This window comes from Hevea brasiliensis, chromosome 11 (assembly GCF_030052815.1).
Source record: "Hevea brasiliensis isolate MT/VB/25A 57/8 chromosome 11, ASM3005281v1, whole genome shotgun sequence".
Classification (NCBI taxonomy): domain Eukaryota; kingdom Viridiplantae; phylum Streptophyta; class Magnoliopsida; order Malpighiales; family Euphorbiaceae; genus Hevea; species Hevea brasiliensis.
This window is the reverse complement of record NC_079503.1, coordinates 2165353-2186006: the sequence shown is the minus strand read 5'-3', so window position 1 is coordinate 2186006 and position 20654 is coordinate 2165353. Positions and strand designations below refer to the sequence as shown.

The following is a 20654-nucleotide window of genomic DNA, read 5'->3' as shown; positions in this document are numbered from 1 at the left end:
AAACCGATAAAAAAAACCCCTTAAGAGTTGAAAGAGTGAAATTAAACCCCATGGGTGTGTTTGAGCGGTTGGGGCTCATCCTCCCTTAAGCAACGTCCCGGGTTCGATCCGGGCGTTGTGTATGGAGCGCTTTAAAACCTGGGGCCAGCCATCCTGCCCTTCGAGGCACCCACAAGCTGACGCAGGGGATTAGGCTGAGCAAAATGTGTAAAGGCCTGGGATAGAGAATGCACAAAAAAAAAAAAAAAAGTGAAATTAAGCCATCGGTGTGAGTGCAATCACCAAATACAATCCTGAAATTCCGGACGTGTTTGGAGGGCATTTTGGTCATACAAATGTTGGTAGCAAGAAACAAGGGGCTTGGGGTTGGACTCGCACTGTAGAGTGCAGTCTTGTGTGTTCTTGGGGTTTCTGAGGAAATATGAACGAACAAAAGAAAAGGTAAGAGAGAGAAGACGAAAGTGAAAAAGCCCAAATGCTTTTTGGGTGTTGATTTGCTGCAATAAAAGCTTAAAGCTTTAAAGCTTAAACCCCACTCCTCCATATTGTTTTTACTTTATACTTTCATCAGATCTTTTTCATATTTCTATACTGAATGTAAGTTGATGCTTGCTCCTACTTTCTTCCTTGCTCTTCATTTGTGTAGTGTTTAACCTTTCGACTTCCGGATTTCAATCAACCATTTAAAAAATGCATGGAAAAGATGGGTTCTTCTTCTCATCTGGCTATGAATTTTTCTTTTCTTGGGAGGGACATAATGGGAGAGAAGCTGCTTTTTCTAATTTTTTTTTTTTTCAAAATTTGTGGTTGTATTCTTGGGTTGTTATAATTGTTAATTGAATTGCTTTACATGCCTACTGTCCACGAGGAATAAATTCTCTTTCTCTCTTTGCATTGCGGCCTAAACACTTTGTTTACTGTTTAGCTCATTTTTTCTGAATTAATGTGCTTTAATCTGTCTGGATTCTATGCTCATAAAAGATTGCTGCTTTTTTATATATTTTTTTGTACTTCCTTTTTCCAATCTCTGCTTTTCCGAGGTGCCTTTCATTTTCTGATGGTTTCTTTGGAACGTTTAAGGCAGTATATAGCTGGTGCAAGCAAGAGGTTTTGATGTAGACTGATGGGTCATATTCCATTTTCACCCTTCTATTTGGTTATAAATAGGGATGCTCAATTTTGATTTCTTCATCGCAGGAACTCGGCTTAAACCGTTCATCAATAATCAAGTAGTCTGCGAAGTCTGAATAATTTGGTTGTGTATAATGAGCAACACAACCACTAGTGGTTCTGGTTAGTCGTCATTGCCATTCCAGTCTTGTGTTCACCGATGTCTATGAGGTATATGTATCCATTACTAATTTTTGAAGCCTTTGATTGTGACATTTTAGGTAGTAGAAGTACTATGAAGACATTTGAGTTTGGAAGGACCCATGTGGTCAGGCCTAAAGGACAACACCAGGCTACCATAGTTTGGCTGCACGGTCTTGGTGACAAGGGCTCAAGGTATTGATGTTAGCTTTATTTTTCTTGCATCGTTTTTTTTTTTTTCTTTTTTTGCTTTGTGAATTCTTTTCTGCCTGGTTTCCATTTGAAGCTTGGCAAAGAGTCATGTATTTTAAGCTGGTTTGTTAAAGCACAGTGGTAGATGATTATAGCGCCTTCTGTTATTTATGGTTTTTGTGGATGTAAATGAGTTGAAAATGATCGAAATTGAGAATTTGTGATATTAACATTCTTCTGTTTTAATCTACTTGTTCCTATTTTGCAAGAAGCATTTGCTGAAATTCTACATTTTGCAAGATTTTTTTTTAAATCTTGAGTATCTGCCTTAATTAAGGATGATAGACTTGTTTAGACTAAAGAAAAGGAGTATACAAAGTCAATGTCTTGTCCTCTTCTGGTGGAGAAATTTGTGTTAAATTAACTTCTTGAACTATGTTTTTTTTTCTAGAAGATTCTTATCATGTTGATTGGATGGAAGAGAGCAACATACTATGAGTGGTATAAAATGTGATTACTTGTCATTTTCTCTCATCCTCTTTATTGATCTGAGCTATTTTGTAGCAGCCTGGAATCCAAATCTGGAGATGCCAAGGTGTAGAATAGGGGACCACTCTTTCACTAGCTTGATTGGCCTTTCAATTTGCAGAGAAAGTTATATTATTTCCAAGTGATATAATATTTAAGCTTAAGTATTTAATTTTCTGTTTCTTGGAATACAGTTAAGGCAAACTAAGATGGCACATTTAGGATTTTATATTTTATTATCTGTGACATTGCTGCTAAGAACTGGTGCTTAACTTTGAGTGTGGTCCCCAGAGTTAGAAGGAATTTCTGAAGTTATAACATAGTTTCTTGAAATGTTTTGAACCCTTTACCGACTGATTTGTTGTTTAAGCGGTTTCAAGGGTAAATTTTATAGTGACTGATATATTTCCCCATTTTTGCTTTGTGATGCAGCTGGTCCCAGCTCCTGGAAACCCTTCCTCTTCCAAATGTAAGGGTGATTGTTAATAAAAATGCTAAGTAGTTTCTACATGTTTGTGCACAAAACATGCATTGGTTAATAGTCACCTCACAATGTATTCTCCTAGTCTTGTTGCCCTAGTCGTAGGAGGATATGTTGCCACTTAATGGAGAGATGACCTGCTCTGATGGCTTTTATTGCAGATTAAATGGATTTGCCCAACTGCTCCAACAAGACCAGTAGCAATATTTGGTGGATTTCCATGCACTGCTTGTAAGAACTCATTGGTGGATCTGTCTTCTGGTTAAAATCATAACTGTAATAAAATTTTAGATGGCCGCAACCTTTAATACTTATCTTGCCAGTTGCTATAGCCTAACGTCACAACCAGCTAATTTTTTCTTCATATCTAGTTAAAAAGAACTTAATACTCTAATTGTATACCTTTATCTATTGTGCTTGTAGTGAAATAGTCTAAACAGCTTGTGTAATTTATTTCAGGGTTTGATGTGGGAGATATTTCAGAAGATGGTCCTGATGACTTGGAGGGCCTGGATGCTTCAGCTGCACATGTTGCCAATCTTTTGTCAACAGAACCTGCTGATAGTAAGTGGCTTAGAATTTTTAAGCCTCTTGATGTAGGCTTACATAACACATGTGGTATACATAAAGTAGTTTTACCATATCAAAGGTACTACATGCTAATCCTGCATAATGTGTCAATTCAAGAGTTTTGCCTAGGGGGTAAATGGCAAGGTTTTCAAAACTGGCCCAGCTTTTGAACTGGTAAGGTGAAGGGTCATTAGCCAAAACTAGAGTGTTTCGAATATCCTATCAATTGGAGTTCAAAATACTCTAGTTTGAGTATGAAGAATAAAACTTAAAGTTTGAGTCAAATTTCAAGCTTTGAGATTTCTAATCAAGTTGAGTTTAAGTAGTACTCTATTTTGACTCAACTTGACTGCATTATACCCCCATTTTGCTAATTACATTGCAATATTTTCCATTTCTACTCTTTGATTTGTGTTTCTATTTGTTGAAAAATAAGAGTGGCGCAGGTAGCCTTTTTTCCTTCCATTTATCAATTCTTATTTTCGTTGTACTACATCAATAAGTTATTTTCTTTGATAGACTTTTCAGGTTTGCAACTCTAATTATCTGGGTCTCCTAACTGATGGGAATACTTTTATGGGTTTCCTATTTCTTTTGGATTGTATCATACAATTGATTGATGAGTGATTTGGCATTTTGTGCTTCTTATTTAAATCAAATGAGCACAATCAATTTCTTTGGTAAACTGTTGCATGAGGTTGCTTCAAGATTTCAGTGAATGATTTTGCTTTCCTATGCCCTTCTATGATTATGTTGACATCTTCATCTGACAGCATTTTCATGACAGAATAATATTTATGACACAACTTTCCTTAATGATTATGGTCTTGTTTGCCTTGAACTTTGCTGGCATTAGAAAAAGCAGTATGATGCTGTAAACACCACAAAATTGATTGATACTTCTGAAATTTTGCTTCTCAAGAATTTTGAAATTTGCTAATAGCATGAGAATATGGAAGGATGGCATATGCCATGCCTGTGAAGAATGTGTTCTTTACTTGCTTAGATATATTGTTGTCTGATTAATGTCTTTCTTTTCAACTTGTATTTTATCACAAATCTCTATATCAAGGGTGCTGCTCATTACCATGTTGATGCTCAGTACACTTTTTTGTTCTATGGTAACTCATATACCACAATTTTCCAGTCAAACTTGGTGTTGGTGGCTTCAGCATGGGTGCTGCGACTGCCCTCTACTCAGCCACATGCCGTGTTATAGGACAATATGGAAACGGAAATTTGTATCCTGTCAACCTAAATGCAGTTGTTGGTCTAAGTGGCTGGCTTCCATGCGCAAGGTATGGATTTTGAGTTCAAGATGTGAATAAGCACATTTATGCACAGATTAAATATATGGATAATGGATGTGCTTGTATTCTTTGTGGTTAAGCAATTTATTCAGAAAACTGCCATTTTCTTGCAGGACTTTGAGGAGCCGCATGGAAGGATCACATGAAGCTGCAAGGCATGCAGCATCCTTGCCTGTTCTGGTCTGTCACGGTTTAGGTATTAACATTCATTTTCTCAATTTTATTGATACTTCCTTTCTCTCGTATTTATGCCCTTCACTTTCTGACTTCAGTCAAAAAAAGGGAAAAAGAACAGCACTTTTTATTAAATGTTAATTGCGGAGCTTTTTGTTTTACATGCTTGATTGATATAAACTAAAAAATAAAAATTTTTTCTAATTGCACTTCTGATGATCTAATAATAACCATTATGCATCTTAGGTGCTTCATGTCAATCTCAGGCTCCGTTTGTTTCACATAAAATAACTTGTATATGTAAAATGTCTTCTAGGAAAATATTTCATGGGAAAATGTTTTCCATGAAAATATTTTCCATTGTTTGGTTGTACGTTAAATTAATAGTATATGTTTATGTTGCATGTACAAGTGTTTTTGCATTTTAAAAATGGCTTAGTTTTCTATTTGACTAAGAAAATATTTTCTATTCACTCATTTTCTTGAGTGCTCCAAATGCTAGAAAATGCGAAAAATATTTTCCACGAAAATATCGCAAAACAAACGGAGCCTCAGTTAGGCTATTGCATTGAAACCTCATTTTCTGTCTAAGCATCCTTTATCTCTTAAAAAAATGAAAATAAGTCTTTGTTAAGCACACAAAAAAGTGATTCTCAAAGGGACATAGAAAAACACTCTTATGCATACATTATTGATGGATACCATCCATGACAGATCTTTGTTGGATTGTTATGTGCAATTAAACAACTGTGTTCTCATTAATACTTCTGCAGCTCAATCATTCAAATACCAAAATTTTCTTTATAATCTCAGTTAACAGTTCAAGTGTTGCTGAGATTTGTCCTTTTTTGAAATGTCAAACAAGGGTTTTAAGTGGACATCACATAAATGGTAAGTGGAGTTGCAAAAAAATTGGTTGGGTATCTTAGCAACTATATTGTAATTCAATGCAAGAATATCTTATAAAAAGTTGTAAAATTGTTTGCTGGGGCTAGTGATATGATATGCACAAACTGTTTTTAACAATGAAGAAAACTGTAACGTTACATGAAGCAAAAATGATATTCTGTTGTTCAATCCTTGATAATTGATAAAAAATGAAGTGTGATCAAATATTGAGGTATGCCTCAACCTCCAATGAAAGATCTGACTGTCATAGTATAGGAAGAAGTGAAATTTCTCCTGTTATCTTACTTTCTGGCTGCAGGTGATGATGTGGTTGCATACAAGCACGGAGAGAAATCAGCACAGACCTTAAATTCAGCTGGATTTCGAAATCTTACATTTAAAGCATACAATGGGTATATATGTCTCTCCTACTTGCCATATATGGATCCTAATTTATACATATTTTGCTGTTTGGCCCTGAAAACTCACAAATGCTAAAACTTGAATGCAGGCTGGGTCACTACACAGTCCCTGAAGAGACAGATGAAGTCTGTAATTGGCTAACCGCAAGGTTGAGGCTGGAGGGTTCATATTCATAAAGGTAAAAAAGTTGGTGAGAAACATGAAGATGCCAAAGTAACAAACTAGGGTTAGACAAGGCACTCATGAGTAGATGCTTGGTATGGGGGGTTATAGGGTATAATGCGGCGTTCAATTTATTATTGTTCCTCGCTGTTATCAGTCTTCCTAAATAAACTGATTTTGTAATTTTCCCTTTTGTTTTCATTTTATTCCCTTTGGTTTGTCTTTTAGTACGAGTTACTTGTGGTTGGATATTGGGCAACTCTCCTTGCAATTTTCGCTATGGGAATAGGAGGATAGTGAAGAAGGGTAAGCTTGGATCAAATTCTGTGGTTCCTTGATTAAGGAAATTTTATGAATTACTATTAGTCAAGAATAGTTATTTGTAAGGATGATGCCTGACGTCGGATGCATTACCTGATGCATAATAAAATGTGGATATGGGCTTGCTTCATCTCTCTCATTCTTTCCTAGCAGTGATGTCATTACCATATTACGAATTCGCTTTCAATTTTCAATATGGTCTCAGTGGAGTTCCAAAAATCTAAGGGTTCAACAATTGGGTTATGGTTCGCAGGAGTTCGTATGAATATATTCATGGGCGGATGCGAGTGATGCTACCAAAGTTAGCTTGGTTAGCTAACCCACTACAATAATAATACTGAAGGCAGTTTTGATTTTGGGCTTGCTGCACTGTGTGGGCTGAAGGGCTTGTTCCAACTAAAACTCATGTTAAAGTAAGGGAAGGGAGATGAAGCCGTCTCGAGCTTTTTAATAATAATAATAATAATAATAAATAAACCATCTCAAGTTTTTTACCATAACTCTGAGAAGCGAGTAATCCTACCCTTGCGGCCTTGCTCAATGCCCATACCAGGTTGAGTTGTCAATGCAGAAGAGCCCCGGAATGACACCTAGACGTCTAAACAGTTCATGCGAGTCTGAGACTCATCATTCCCATCCAAGTCTATTATTGTTTCCCTTATCCATCTTGTGGATGGAAAAATTAACATTTTAATGAACAATGCCATGAGAAAGCTACACCATTCATACATATAGGCCAAGCGAACAACTCTGCGGTACCATTTTTACCAAGCTCTATGATAAACTATACAACCAATACTTGAGAGATTAATCTCTTCCATTGTCAAATGATTTTGCATTCTCAAAAAGTAATCCAAATGATTTAAATGTTAAGCAAATAAGCAAATGAATCACCGGTAATACTCATTCAAAAAGCATTAAGAGAAGTAACGGTGTTATTTTCACCTGGTAAAGCAAAACTTTAGTACTTCTGTCCAACTGTAAGGAACGGAATCCAATTGAAGGAACATCCAACTAAACAACAAGTGATGATAACAATTGAAGATGAAAAAAAAAAAAAAAAAAAAAAAAAAAAAAAAAAACTGCAGATGATGATACTTAGCAAAATTTCTAAGCAATTATTCTTCAAACCCGTGGCCATTCAGGTACCCACCTGCCTCGATAATAGGCTGTGACAATTACGAAAACTCTTGTAGGCAAGGAATTCCAAAGAGGTCCATATCCACACCTGGCACAATTTGAACCCTCAAATCACAACTGAATTTTGATGATTCCCTAGACCGCGTATGCCCAACACCACCGCAAACTATAGTAGCATGTCCAAGTCAGAAATTGCTTATCAAAATCAATAGTTCAGAATTAATATATTTATAGATCACAAGAAACACGACCAGGGCTCACCTCAAGCGTGTCTGTTTGTTGCTACTGTTTTTCATTTTTGCCGCCTTTAGAATCAATGCAAGGGGTGAGAGGTGGGAAGGATGGCACAGCTTTCAATATGAACTTGCGACCACTTTTCAAGCCTCCTGAAGAACTTGACCGGAGGTCCTGGATATGTTTGTGAGGAGGAGAAACTCGTTTTTTATTTGGTGAACTTGCCTTCACAGATGTAACGGGAGTGGAAGCTTCCTTCAATATTTCAGGTGTGTCATCTTCCTGAATATCATAAAGCCCACTATCAGTGCCATGCTCTTGATTTTTGCTCTCACCTAATCGAGTCATTGGTGTAATTGGTGAACTACGCCAGCGAAGGGAACGACCAGATGAGAAACACCCACTTCCGGGGCACAATTGGAGTCCTGAACCACCTGCCCAATCTCTGGCTTTAGACGAAGCTGAAGAAGCCCCAGTCATTGAGGGATTTTGCAATGGAGTAAGATCACATATATTCTCAAGCGCATTGTGTCTTGGTGAGATTTGGTTCATCATGTCGGCAACATTATAATCCATCCCTTGACCACAGGTATCTATGTCCAGAATCTCTTCACTCGTTTCTGGAATCATGTTATTGTTGTGTGAATTTCTCGGAGACCTTGTGGATTTTGCATATGATGGCAAGATGGAAAAGTCCGACTGAGGTGATGGTACATATCTACTAGAATTGAATCGGGATTTTTGTGCATCCTTTCCGTGGCTGCAAGACAGCAAAAACAAACAAAAAGCAGAAGGAGCAATAAGCAACTAACAAAAATTTATGTAAAAGATTCAGTATCTTTAGAACGAAGAATTGATGTCGAAAGAAATCTTACTCTGAGTGCTGGAATGATGGCGTTGAGGGTGTAAGGTTGCGGAGATCATATAACTCAGCGTGTAACAAATCTTTATTAGTTGCCATCATTTCCAGCTTATCATGAATTCTACCATCCAATCTTTCCTCGCCGACTATGTTGCTTGCTATTTCTCCAGTCCTGCCATATTCTGATAAAAGGAAACAGCAAAAACCACTCCAATAGTCATTATTCACTTGTATGATAGTAATTCATTTCCAAATTCCAACTCTTGTATTTCGCGCATGCAAACAATGTCTATGAATTATACTCCAAATCCCTCACCAAAGTACCAAATCAATAATATTCCGGACGTTCCATATTATATCCATTTTCTAAATGCATCCAAGTACAATACACCATCTCCTAAAGTGCACCAGAAATCGACAAAAAGTTGTGAAACTTTAAATTCTATTTTGTTAGCTTAATAAGAATCTACAGAGGCAGAATAGAATATTCTTCTTTCATTCATCAAACAACACTATTTTCCCAAATTTATTCTATTTTATGATCAACGATGGAACTGAACAAAAATTTTTAGAGTGATGGCTCACCCTCTTTCCTGCCGTAGACATTTTTGCACCCCTCACATCGGCATTCACTAGAGCATCCAACGTTTGCCTTTTAAACATTGATCAGAAGAAAAAGTCCAGTTAGGAAATATTGAAAAACAGATATCATGACAAAAATAATAGCATCACAGCATAATTCTGATTAACATAATACTACACCTGATAGCATTCACAATATTTTTTCAAACACATAGACCTTTTGCAATTGCAGCCTCTCTTGTGCCTTGCTAAAGATGGCATCAACTGGTTTCCATCTTCCTGTGAAATTTAAATTTTATTACTAAGTCTCCAAATGAGATGATTAGCAAGAAACAGGACACAGGGTTGAGAACACCACTGACTGCTGCAAACCCAGTAACATGTGGGACAATCTTGGGAGCAAAAGCAAGTGGGTTACGTGATTCAATTTGTTGTCGTGTTTCAAGAACCGTGTCTTCATAGTCAGGTCTGTTGAAGCAGCCTTGGCAAGCACAGGGTTCAGCGCAATAGATTCCGGCAGCAAAACAATCACAGTATCTGGGAAGGAAAAAAGTAGAGGTTGTAGTGATTGGTAAACGGGTTGATAACAAGAATATGTGAATCAAGCTCCTACAAAGGAGAACTTGAATGCACTCACAGTTTCAGACATTTAGTCCTCTTACAGTTGCAACGTTTGCAACCTTCACCATCAAGGCTTGATGATTTCTTCCTAAAAATACCAGAAACATATCACCAGTTCTTAAATATAAATAGAAAAAAAAAAGGGAAATTAAAAAGCATAAGAGATAGCAAGTGAACTCACCTTTTCTTTTTGGTTGGGCTCTCTTGGCCAACCTCCTCAAAATTGTCTTCATGCTCTGGGTTAAACTTTCTTTTATTTGATGGAGTTAATTGATGCCCAAGCGACTGCAACATATTTAAAGGTTCTGCATTGTGAAATGACTCAGCTGTGGTATCACTTGCAGCAAGTGAAGCCTTGGTTTCAAGCATCCTGTCTTTAGGAGTGATTGGAACCTTCTCAACTAAATTTGATAGTTTTAAGCAATTACTGGATTTTATGCTTGCAGCTGCAGTGTGACCCACTGGTAAAGTGTTGACAATGCTATTTAGATGCAAGCCAATGCCTGATGGCTTGGACACAACTATGGGAGACTTTTCATTACAGCGAAGAGGAAACATGGAAGTCGCTGGTCGGGACAGGTTAACCATTTCCTTCTTGTTAGATGAGTCAGTTAAATCCACAAGAGATGAATTCAGGCTCTCCAATTCTGTAGCAGAACCAGGTGATCCTGAACCAGTTACATAGTTCGTTAGATTTGGAGAGCAGGTGCTGTTGACAATAGTTTTCCATTGAGCTTCTTCAAATTGAAGGCAGCGCCTACTCAAGCCACGTTGGAGTTGACTGGCCTGCAATTATTTTCACAATTATTCTATTGCAAACAGCAAATCCTAGCATGATTTCATAATCATTTTTAAAATAAAAAAAAAGCCCACTTCTTTTTTTTTTCCTCTCCACTGAATGAAGGAACACATACTAAACATGCATTGAATAAAATAAAAAAATAAAAATAAAAAATTACTGAAGCCCGTGAAAGCAAACACATGGTAAGCCTAGACTATATCATATAAGGTGATCAAGTAGATATACAAAACCCATCATATGCTTGCAATCTGAAGAAGGCAAATATGGAAAAGCTAAAGATCTTAGTATTCTGCTTCTTTCTATCTGTTAAATTCGAAGAGAATACTTGACAAATTACGTATTAATTCATTTTAATCTAAACTTATACAAGTGATTGAGTTATTTTACATATCAAAATGACCAGTTAATTTAACGTTATAATCCCACCACTTACATATTACCCTTTTAGTTAATATTCTTTCAATGTGGGATTCACAATAGTCTCACTCAAGTGCAACCAGATAGTTGTCATTTGACAATTAGTTAGTATTTTAACCTAATAAGAATCCAATTATACAACCTTATGAGCGATTGAAATTTATAACTCAATCCGAGCTCTGATACCAATTGATATTAAATTGTTGAGCACCACAAGTCACTATAATCCAACCATGTGAGGAATAGATAACCTAGATAGAAATCACCCTTAAAAATCAGCTTATAAGAGGAGGGTGCTTAGAGACTTATAAACCTCTCACTAAAATTATTTCTTAGCAATATGGGATCATAAAAGTACCCCAGGCTTGGAGAACCAACATCCTCATTGGTCACGGCTAAGTTGGTTATGATCACGTTGACCACGGCTAGTGCCTTACACATTGTACTACCTATCCTTACTCAATGGGCATAGGCCACCATTCTGTGAGCCACCGCTTCATGGGCCAACACTTTCAATGTCGAATCTCGCAAGATGGGGCTAATTTCGATACCATGTAGAGAAAATAGATTGAGCTTAATTCCAACCCAAAAGTTAGTTTTAAGCCATGCATTTGTAAGAATGAACTAATACTTAATTTGCCCAACACTCTCTTAAAAATTTAACACTTTCTATAGACTACTCAACTCAATTAAGCATTTATCTCAAAAATTTGGGGTCGGCTATATGAATTCACTTTCCCCACTCTAAACGATTTTGGGTTAAATCCTCAAAAACACTTTCTATAGACTATAAAAATAAAAATAAAAAACAGAAACAATCACATCAATCACCTTAATAAGCCTTTTATAAGTTAGCCAAATCCATCCATTTGAAAAGGCATGAGAAATGACTAATGGATTTTCATGTTAAGAATTAAAACAAATCATATATGGCGGTTTATAAAAATGAATTGAAATAAAATTGACAACATAACAGTTTCCACCTCTTGTTCAAGCTGTACCATGTTGTGCATGGCTCCCTGTAAGGAAGCTGCCACATTGTCATCGTAGTCTTCATGTGCCTGAACAACCTGCAGACATTTGGCAGGAATTAAACTTAACTCCTTCATTCTGCAGCTTAACAAAGACCAATAGTATAACATGTGCATTTAGGATTTACACATCTTTAATGTGCTTTAGCTAATTAGAGCAAAGAAAACCTAGGTACCTGAGTCTCTAAAACATCACATTGATTTTTCTCAGAAGCATGGTCAGACTGGACATTTGGGCATTTAATAGATGACTTTTTGTTACCACTTTGATCCTCTTCAACTTGTACTGGCTTGATTTCAAATCTGGACTGCCCTTGAACATCCTCTTCAGCTTGCTTAGACAAGGCCTGTGACTTGTCTACTTCTGCCCTCAAGTGATTTTTGCCATCAGATTTTAATATACCTTTGTTTGAGTCAGTTAAACTGCTTACTGATGATTGAAGCACATCATTAGATTGTTTAGCATTTGGGTTTACCAAATTAGCAGAGCTTGCACAGTCCACATCCACAGGATCGTATAGGTATTCATCAACACACCCTGAGGAACTGCCAGGTTGGTCCCGTGCAGAATTTTCACCATCATTGTTCTGACGGACGTCAGCGATCAACTTGCTGGAATAGTTATCTGATTCCCCTATATCATTTGAAAGACCAGCAAAGTTCTTTCTTCCATCATCATTCTCAGGTATTTCTGCACTGGGTATCTGTGTGAATTGCGACCTGAGAAGGATAATAAATCCTCATATAAGCAGAGTTCAAGCCACAATTAATGTACTTGAAAGGTAAAACAACAATCTAAACATCTCAAACCTCTGAAAGAAACTTGTTTCACGGTGTGGTATAGTACGTGGCGACGTGAATACTAGAGGAGGAGAACTGACTCCTAAGAATCCTTGAGGCACATGTGCAGTTTTCACAGGCTTTATTGGAGATAGATTGCTTATGTAATTTGAAAAAGGAGATTCCTGAAATCAAAGGAAAAGAGATGAACACAATATTCACCATTGTTTAAAGTGTAAATGAAAAGCTCTATTGTTTAGGATCTATGTTTGCGATGCAGATAAAGGATCCTAATTACCTACTCACAAAATCTCTATGATAGGATGCTAATTTTAATAAGCAAAAGGCCTTCATGTGCACTTTCTTTTCATTTGCTTTTAGGTAGCTCCAAACACATCATGGAGTTATGCAGGGCCTAGAACTGCTACAAACTTTAAAAAAAAAATGCAGTTGTTGATAAATAAGAGCACATTTGCAGATTCACCTATTTGAAGACATCCCTCCAAAACTGATGCACATGTGAATGACCCACAAAATGCCATTCAGATACCACCCCACTATCAAAGTTGGACACACATCAGACAGCATTATACGAAATCTAGGATTGCACCATATCCAATTCAGATTCCATCGCACCAACAAAGGTGGACAAACATCACACGCCCTCAGACTCCAGCAAACTTTAACTCCGATCACCTATTTGGTCAAGAAAGGCAAGTTTGCTTATATGTAAAACGACCACCAAAATCCTCTTAACCTACTTGAAATCTCAACCTTACCAACATAAATGCAGCACCAAACCCTAACCGCATTAAGAAATAAAAGAAAAATTTCCACAAATAACCCTAATTCCAAGTTGAGAAAAGCTTAAACCCATCAAACAAGTTGACAAAAATTACGAGGAGATCTAAAAACAAACCATAAACGAAAAATCATCCATTAAACAATGAAAATACAATGAAGAATTCAAGTTCAAGCATAAACAATAAAAAAGAGAACATAAATTGAAATAAAATAATAGTTGAAAATGCAATTACTTGGACAGGAGGGGAATCGGACAAGGAAGCGGCGGTGACAGCGGCAGTGGTGGTGGTATTAGCAGGTTGAGGTGAATCCATGGAGTAAAACCCTAATTATTTTAACCCTATAGACCACTCTCTGCATCTTTCTCTTTCTCTCTCCGTGTGCAGTGAGGCTTTGAGAGTGATTGTTGAAAAAATGTAACTAGAAATTTAGCCTTTTTAGTAAATTTTTATTTTGTGGATTTTCTTTTCAGGAAAGATAAAAAAAAGAGACGTAGCCTAAGAAGGCGGGGTTTTAAAAAAGTGAAATCCGAGCGGGAACATTTCTTCTCTCTATGGGCCCATACTGTTACAAATGGGCCTATTAAGCCCGAGTTGAGCCCAAGTCTGTTAAGCTGGGCAGGACTCTGCAGCATTAACCATGTCATTCTCTATGGGCTGTAGGCTCTGCTTTCTTTCGTGGCTTATAGAAAAATTAACCAACTCTACTCAGCCCAACAGCCCAAGAAAGCAACACAAGCCCAACTTTATTCTAGCTTCACAACTCAAGCAATTTTTTTTTTATTTTTATAATAAATTTTCAATAATATATTTTAGTTCAATTATTTTATTTAATAATAATTAAAATAATGTTTTTTTTTTTAAATTGTCTTTCAATAGTAAAATAAAAAGATATTGGAGGACTAAAAAGTAAAAAGAAAGAGAAAGGTGACTCCTTTTGTTGTTGTGGTGATGTCAATATTAACCTGTCTAGCAGCTCACGTGCATGCAACTCAAACAACGTACATTATATCAATTTCCTGCTTTAATTATCTTTATTTTATATCTATAAAAATAATATATATTTTCTTTATAAATTTCAATTGAGATTTTAAATTAAAATTTCAATATTTGATAGTGTATTTATATTTTGCTTATTAACCATAATTTATCATTTTTTGTAATTATATTATATAATCCCCTTACCCTTAATGTGTTTTATATATCCAATAAATTAATATTTTTGTTAATAAAATTTAATTCAGTAATATTAGAAATTTTCTTTTCAGATTTCAAGTTTGAGTTTAATCAGAATTAATTAATTACAAAAAGAAATTCTTTTTATTATATTCTGTATTCCTTTATTTAAAAAATTTTTAAAAATTTTTCAAATGTAGTGGAAATTTAAGAAGGATAAAAGATTATCGAATTAATCTAAGGTTGAATCAATAAATGTGTGTGTACAATCTCCATTTTTGAACTTGTTGTGGAAAAATTGATTATTCTTTTTTATGATAAATAAAAATAGACATTATTAATTTTATATCTAAAATTGTTAAGAGTCTAGAGAATACAAGGAAAAACCAAGTCCATTCAATTTAAGTCATTTTGGGCAGTTCTAAACTAAACAACTGAATATATAAATGGATGGTTTTCAATATTCTCCAGTTATGAGAATTAAAAATAATAATAATGTCATCAAAATTATTACATTTTTGTGAGAAAAATATAAATTTAATTACTTAAAATATCCAAATTTTAATCATGAAAAATAAGAAGAAACGTGTAAATGGATACGTAAACATATTACTTGAGAAAAATTATATAATGAAATTAATGTATGTACAACGGTTTTCTTATAATGAGTTTTACATGAATTTCATAAAAATTAATAGTTATAATGAGATTGTTGTATGCACATAATTTTATCAAATAAAAAGTTTTTTGCTTAAAAGAAGGTATATTTAAATAGTTTAGTAGAAGTTGGCATCTTGTAATTGGAGAGAATAAAAAGAGAAAGTAGAAAGAATGTATACGTTGGAGGGTAATGGGTTTGGTGATGGTCATGCATGGAAGCATTTCCCGAAGAGAGAATCGAATCAGTCCCCTTTCTTTTTGCTTTTTCACAGTTTGCTACAGCCTTCTTTACCATTCCCCAAGAAAATGGTGGGTGATATCTCATTTTTTTCCTTTCAATTTCATTAACTAATTAATTAATTAATCTCCTTTCCTTCTACATTTTCTTTTTTTATATATAAAAATAGATAAATTAACTCTACACTTTGTAAAAATATTTCTATGAAAATATCAGAGGTAAGATTTAAACCTAAGAGTTATTAAATCTCTTTCATCACCTGAGTTAATCTCTTGGAGCATGTTATTTTTCTCTTTGAGTGAAAGAGAGAGAGAATGAACGTTTAAAAACAAAATTATAGAATAGGATGAAAGAATATAAGAGGAAGAAAAAAAAAAAAGAGAAAATGAGAGTGAAAAAGCCATCACAGTGAAGAAGAAAGAAAAGGAAAAGATGGTCAAAATTTGAACCTCGAAGACTTCTCTTCCATCATCAACTTCGACTATCTTTATCGAAACTCTATATATCATTTTCCTTCTTTTAATTTTTGAACCTTATATTCCCTTAATTACCTCTTCATTATTCTACTTCAAAACACAAGAGAAGAGAGAAAATAACCTTCCCTTCTCTCTCTCTCTCTCGGTTTTTCTTTCCTTCAAGTTAGAGACAAACTTTTACTTTAGTTTCCTTCCTTCCCATACGTTCCTCTAAATTACCAAAACTGACATGCACGAGTGACCTAATAAAATATATTATCCACCACCTTACATAAAATTATTCATATATGAATTGTTTTTACTAATTTTGATAAAGATGGAAGCAACAGGAATCATGCACATGAAAATTTCCATACCCAATATGATAAATGGTCCGTAGCCGGGGAAGATTTATTAATTTGCATAGAATTATTAACATGGAGATGAAAATTTAAAAAAAAAAAAAATTTTGTCTGAAAAACCTATTGACTTGTCCCAAGAATTAAGTCCAAAGTACGAATAAAAGGAATATTCAAAAATGAAAAGTAAGCAACATTTTTTTCTTAAATAGAGACTGCTAAGAGGTCATGGCATGGGTTCGCAAAGTATAAAAATTAAAGGAGAGACATGACCCCCCACTGTTGTGCTATGAGACAAGAATAAATGTAAGGTGTAGGGCACATCTTCTCTCTTATGTTCTTTAGATATATGGGATTTCGAATATTCAATTTGTCTGCTAACAACCAGTGAATTTTTTTTCCTAGCTCCTTATCCAGTCATAACTCCAAAATCACTTATTACACTCACTCATGGTCTGATTTGAGATTAGGTTAACTCAATACATGAACCTTTCCAACAATCTTCTGCATTTTCCGGTTAGAAAGTTTCACTTCCGATGAGCACCCTTAACATAGATCATTGTCCTTGGCTAGCTACTTGCGTGGACTGTAATTCAATTTACTATGACAGCAGAATTAGAGAGGGCCCTAAATGCATGCCATAGTCAAAAGGTTTCCCTTTGGCTCATTTTATAGAGGAGAAAAAAAGATATTGATGAGTTGTTTATGTTGTGCTTAGAGGTTGCAATTCATACTTTACGTGGGACACTTGGCATGCACTCTTCGCTTACGACTTCCTCCTTCCTTCATTTGCTTTAATCTATCATTTTTTTTTTTTAATTTTGAAATTTGTTGTAAAATTAAAATATTATATATATAATAAAATTCATACATATATTTTTTATTATAAAACACATGCACACATTTGGTAAATGAACCGTTGATTATGATTATGATACGCAATTATGATTATTATATATGAAGGTAATGACAATATTATTTATGAGGAGAAATTAGTAAGGGCAGTTGTGGAAGTTGAAAGCGAAATTCGTAGGTGACGTGCTCATGCACTCTCGCCACCCTCCAGAAGCCCTAAAAAGAGGCGGTAGCTAGAGCTTTATCAATTATTGAACTTCTTTTGTCTTTGGAATCTGATTTTCAAAATTTCTTTACTTCTTTTTCTAATTGTAGTCACTTGCGATCCCATTGTTCAAGGAGACCCAAAGTGAAGAATGTGAAAAAGAAAGCCTAAACGGCTAAAACCTCTCTGCTGGCTACCTCAATCTTCACCCCATTATCGAGGTCTATCCAAGTATTTAAACCACCTTACCCCAAAACCTAAATCACAAGGAAACAATCTCTTCTTCTTCAACTTAGTACGTACGTACTGATCCTCCTTTCTTTCATCTCTGTGATTTTGCTTGCTAGTTAACTCAAGGTAAGTGCTTAGCTCTAGCTGGAGGGTAATGTTGGTTCAGAGTTTTTTTATAAGTTTTATATGCAACTTAACTAATATATAGTTATTGGGTTTCTCTTACCTTACAAGGAAATTCAGAGGAGCAAAGATGAGCAGACCAGGGGACTGGAATTGCAGGTCATGCCAGCACCTCAACTTCCAAAGGAGAGACTCATGTCAGCGTTGCGGAGAGCCAAGGCCTGGGGAGAGAGGTGACTATTATGGAAGTTTTGGAGGGAGGGGTGGCTCATCTTTTGGATTTACGGGGCCTGATGTTAGGCCTGGTGACTGGTATTGCACGTTTGGCAACTGTGGAGCTCATAACTTCGCTAGCCGTTCCAGCTGCTTCAAGTGTGGTGCGTCCAAGGACGACACTTCTGGTGGATTTGACGGTGATATGTCGCGGATGAGAGGTTTTGGGTTTGGAGGCGGCAGCACTAGTCGTTCAGGATGGAAATCTGGAGACTGGATTTGCACTAGGTTATTTAATTAATTTCTCTTCTCACTCTATACATTCTCTTCTTTCATCTATAATACGTACAGTGTCCATGCACATAACTGTATACCTATTTTTTTTCATAGAAAATGGTAATTTATTTCTGTGCACTAATTAATTTCTCACTTAAACTCAAGTTACTGTTAATTAATGAGTGTTATATGTTCATATATTTTAATTTGACAGGTCTGGCTGCAACGAGCACAACTTTGCTAGCAGGACTGAATGCTACAGATGCAATGCACCGAGGGATTTATCTGCTAGCAAGTCTTCATATTAAAATCATCGATTAATTTCCATTTCCGTTTCTGGGTATGAAATTACTTTGTTCTCTGCAAATCATATATGCTACCTATATGTACCTTCTAATCATGAGACATTAAACTGGGTTTTCTGCAGGCACTGCAGTACTATACAACTCCAAGAAGAAAAATCAAGAAAATTAAGACAGTTATGTTGCTACTACGTACATCCCAGATCGAGCTTTTATTTTTGCCTACCTCTATTTTGGTTCTTTATTTTGGATATTTTCTCTATCTTTATTCTGCTGAGGAGAGGTTTAGAAAGATCATGTATGGTTGATCAGAGAGAGACCTGCATGGATCATTTAGCATTTTGTGAGCCTTCTTAAATATATAATTAAGTAATATCGAAATGTAGTCCTGCGGTATCAATCTCTCTTGTATGGATGATGATCAGTTTGTGTTTGAGACAGTATCTAATGATATATCTTTTGGTTATTCAGTTCAAGGTGTGCCTTGCTAATTACTAAAACTATACCTCTCTCCTTGTTAATAGATATATAATATATTTAATTACCATCTCTCTCTCTCTCTCTTTCCATATCATCAATACACAATGTTCTATATAAGGTTTCAAGGCAGCTTTGTCCACAAGTGGTCCAAGGAATAATTGACTTAAAATTGTAAATAATTAATATAATGTTCTTTTCTGCAAAGCAATTAAAGGCAAAGCAGTTGCAGATGGACCACTGTGGGATCTTTTTATTAATGTAAATTGATATAGATATTAGATTCAAATAACGCGAAATCAATATATAATAATTTTATTCTAACTAATAATATGAAGTCTCATATAAATCGTATTATAATTAATAACTTTAATAAATTTATTATATATATATATATATATATATATATATATATATATATATATATATATATATATATATATATATATGTTGATTTCACTGCAAATAACCAAATTTTCTATAAAAACCAACCCTCCCAAATTACCTCCCTTAATCTCTTACTCTTCATATAATAGAGAGTCTCATTCTCCCTCTCAAAATCTCTCTCTACTTTAGTAATTTATTTTAACCCAAAAAGTATTTATTGCTAGTGGATGTGTAAAAAGAGATTCCCTCATCATGCATTCATATAGAATAAATATTTGCCATATATATATATATATATATATATATATATATATATATAGCATGATCTCCATGAGCACTCTAAAGTCTAAACTTAGAAGTAAACTAGATAATTACAAGGAAGAAACCATCTTATTACTATCTATGAATTAGATTGTATGCATTTGCCCATTCTATTTGCTTTTCTTTGTGATTATATGTCAAAGATAATGTTAATAATATAGAGTTTTAATAACTATTTTGTTGAGTATTTTTTACAAATTCAACTTGAAAAGGTTCATTTTTACAAAGTGAAATGGAGAGAAAAAGAAAAAAGAAAAAAAAACCTTTGAGCTTACTAAATTTGTAAAAATTTTATGTAGTTATTGTATCTTAAGCATTATGCTTGCCTACTATAGTTATGATATATCAAAATCCTAAGCTTGTCTTGCAAAATGTAATATTCATTCATACACTGATTCTGAAGGTATCATGTGTTGCCTGCAGGAGGGATCACATTTAACTGAGATAGAAATGTTGAATTTTTTTTTTAATTATTATAAGCAATAAGATAATTTTATTAATAAAATGAGCTGTAAAAAAATTTAGCATGAGTCATTCAGCTAAACCTCAATTAACAAGCTTTTCTTTGGAACCCTGCTTAGGGTAGAGCATGGTAAGTGAAAAAATCTAGATTGGAGCATGCTAGATGCAAAGGTGTGATACTAATACATATGAATAATAAATATGTTATTAATTAGGATATAAAATGACATTGATGAGGGATCATTTTGCTTTTTTACTTTTTAGTATAATTGATTTTGATTG

The 20654-nt window shown here is 34.9% G+C and overlaps 3 protein-coding genes across 9 annotated transcripts; 2 read left to right on the top strand and 1 right to left on the bottom strand.

The window, feature by feature from the left end:
* The first annotated feature begins 297 nt into the window (after positions 1-297).
* LOC110657860 (uncharacterized) lies at positions 298-6490 on the top strand. 2 transcript variants are annotated; one of them, XM_021815264.2, is made up of 10 exons: positions 298-441; positions 1198-1293; positions 1392-1506; positions 2464-2500; positions 2674-2743; positions 2972-3076; positions 4230-4380; positions 4506-4588; positions 5774-5867; positions 5966-6490. In XM_021815264.2, exons 2-10 carry the CDS (start codon positions 1266-1268, stop codon positions 6051-6053), a joined length of 771 nt encoding a protein of 256 aa, XP_021670956.1. In that variant the 5' UTR covers positions 298-441; positions 1198-1265; the 3' UTR covers positions 6054-6490. The 2 variants fall into 2 exon arrangements, with proteins under 2 accessions (XP_021670956.1, XP_021670957.1); XM_021815265.2 differs by having other exon boundaries at positions 372-597.
* A 748-nt stretch (positions 6491-7238) lies between these two features.
* Positions 7239-14101, bottom strand: LOC110657862 (CRC domain-containing protein TSO1). 3 transcript variants are annotated; one of them, XM_021815267.2, is made up of 12 exons: positions 13867-14101; positions 12860-13014; positions 12226-12769; positions 12020-12088; positions 9981-10585; positions 9816-9887; positions 9541-9715; positions 9359-9457; positions 9182-9248; positions 8610-8778; positions 7762-8494; positions 7239-7666 (listed from the first exon to the last, which is right to left on the bottom strand). In XM_021815267.2, the coding sequence occupies exons 1-11, from the start codon at positions 13945-13947 to the stop codon at positions 7783-7785; spliced, it is 2748 nt and encodes a 915-aa protein (XP_021670959.2). In that variant the 5' UTR covers positions 13948-14101; the 3' UTR covers positions 7239-7666; positions 7762-7782. The 3 variants fall into 3 exon arrangements, with proteins under 3 accessions (XP_021670959.2, XP_021670958.2, XP_021670960.2); XM_021815266.2 differs by having other exon boundaries at positions 12002-12088; positions 13867-14100; XM_021815268.2 differs by lacking the exon at positions 13867-14101 and adding an exon at positions 13136-13268 and having other exon boundaries at positions 12002-12088.
* Positions 14102-17668: 3567 nt separating this feature from the next.
* Positions 17669-19201, top strand: LOC110657863 (uncharacterized). Of its 4 annotated transcripts, none has more exons than XM_021815273.2 (4): positions 17669-17937; positions 18046-18435; positions 18638-18763; positions 18860-19201. In XM_021815273.2, exons 2-3 carry the CDS (start codon positions 18065-18067, stop codon positions 18729-18731), a joined length of 465 nt encoding a protein of 154 aa, XP_021670965.1. In that variant the 5' UTR covers positions 17669-17937; positions 18046-18064; the 3' UTR covers positions 18732-18763; positions 18860-19201. The 4 variants fall into 4 exon arrangements, with proteins under 4 accessions (XP_021670965.1, XP_021670963.1, XP_021670964.1 ...); XM_021815271.2 differs by having other exon boundaries at positions 17672-17937; positions 18020-18435; positions 18851-19201; XM_021815272.2 differs by having other exon boundaries at positions 17673-17937; positions 18055-18435; positions 18851-19201.
* The last annotated feature ends 1453 nt before the right edge of the window (positions 19202-20654 follow it).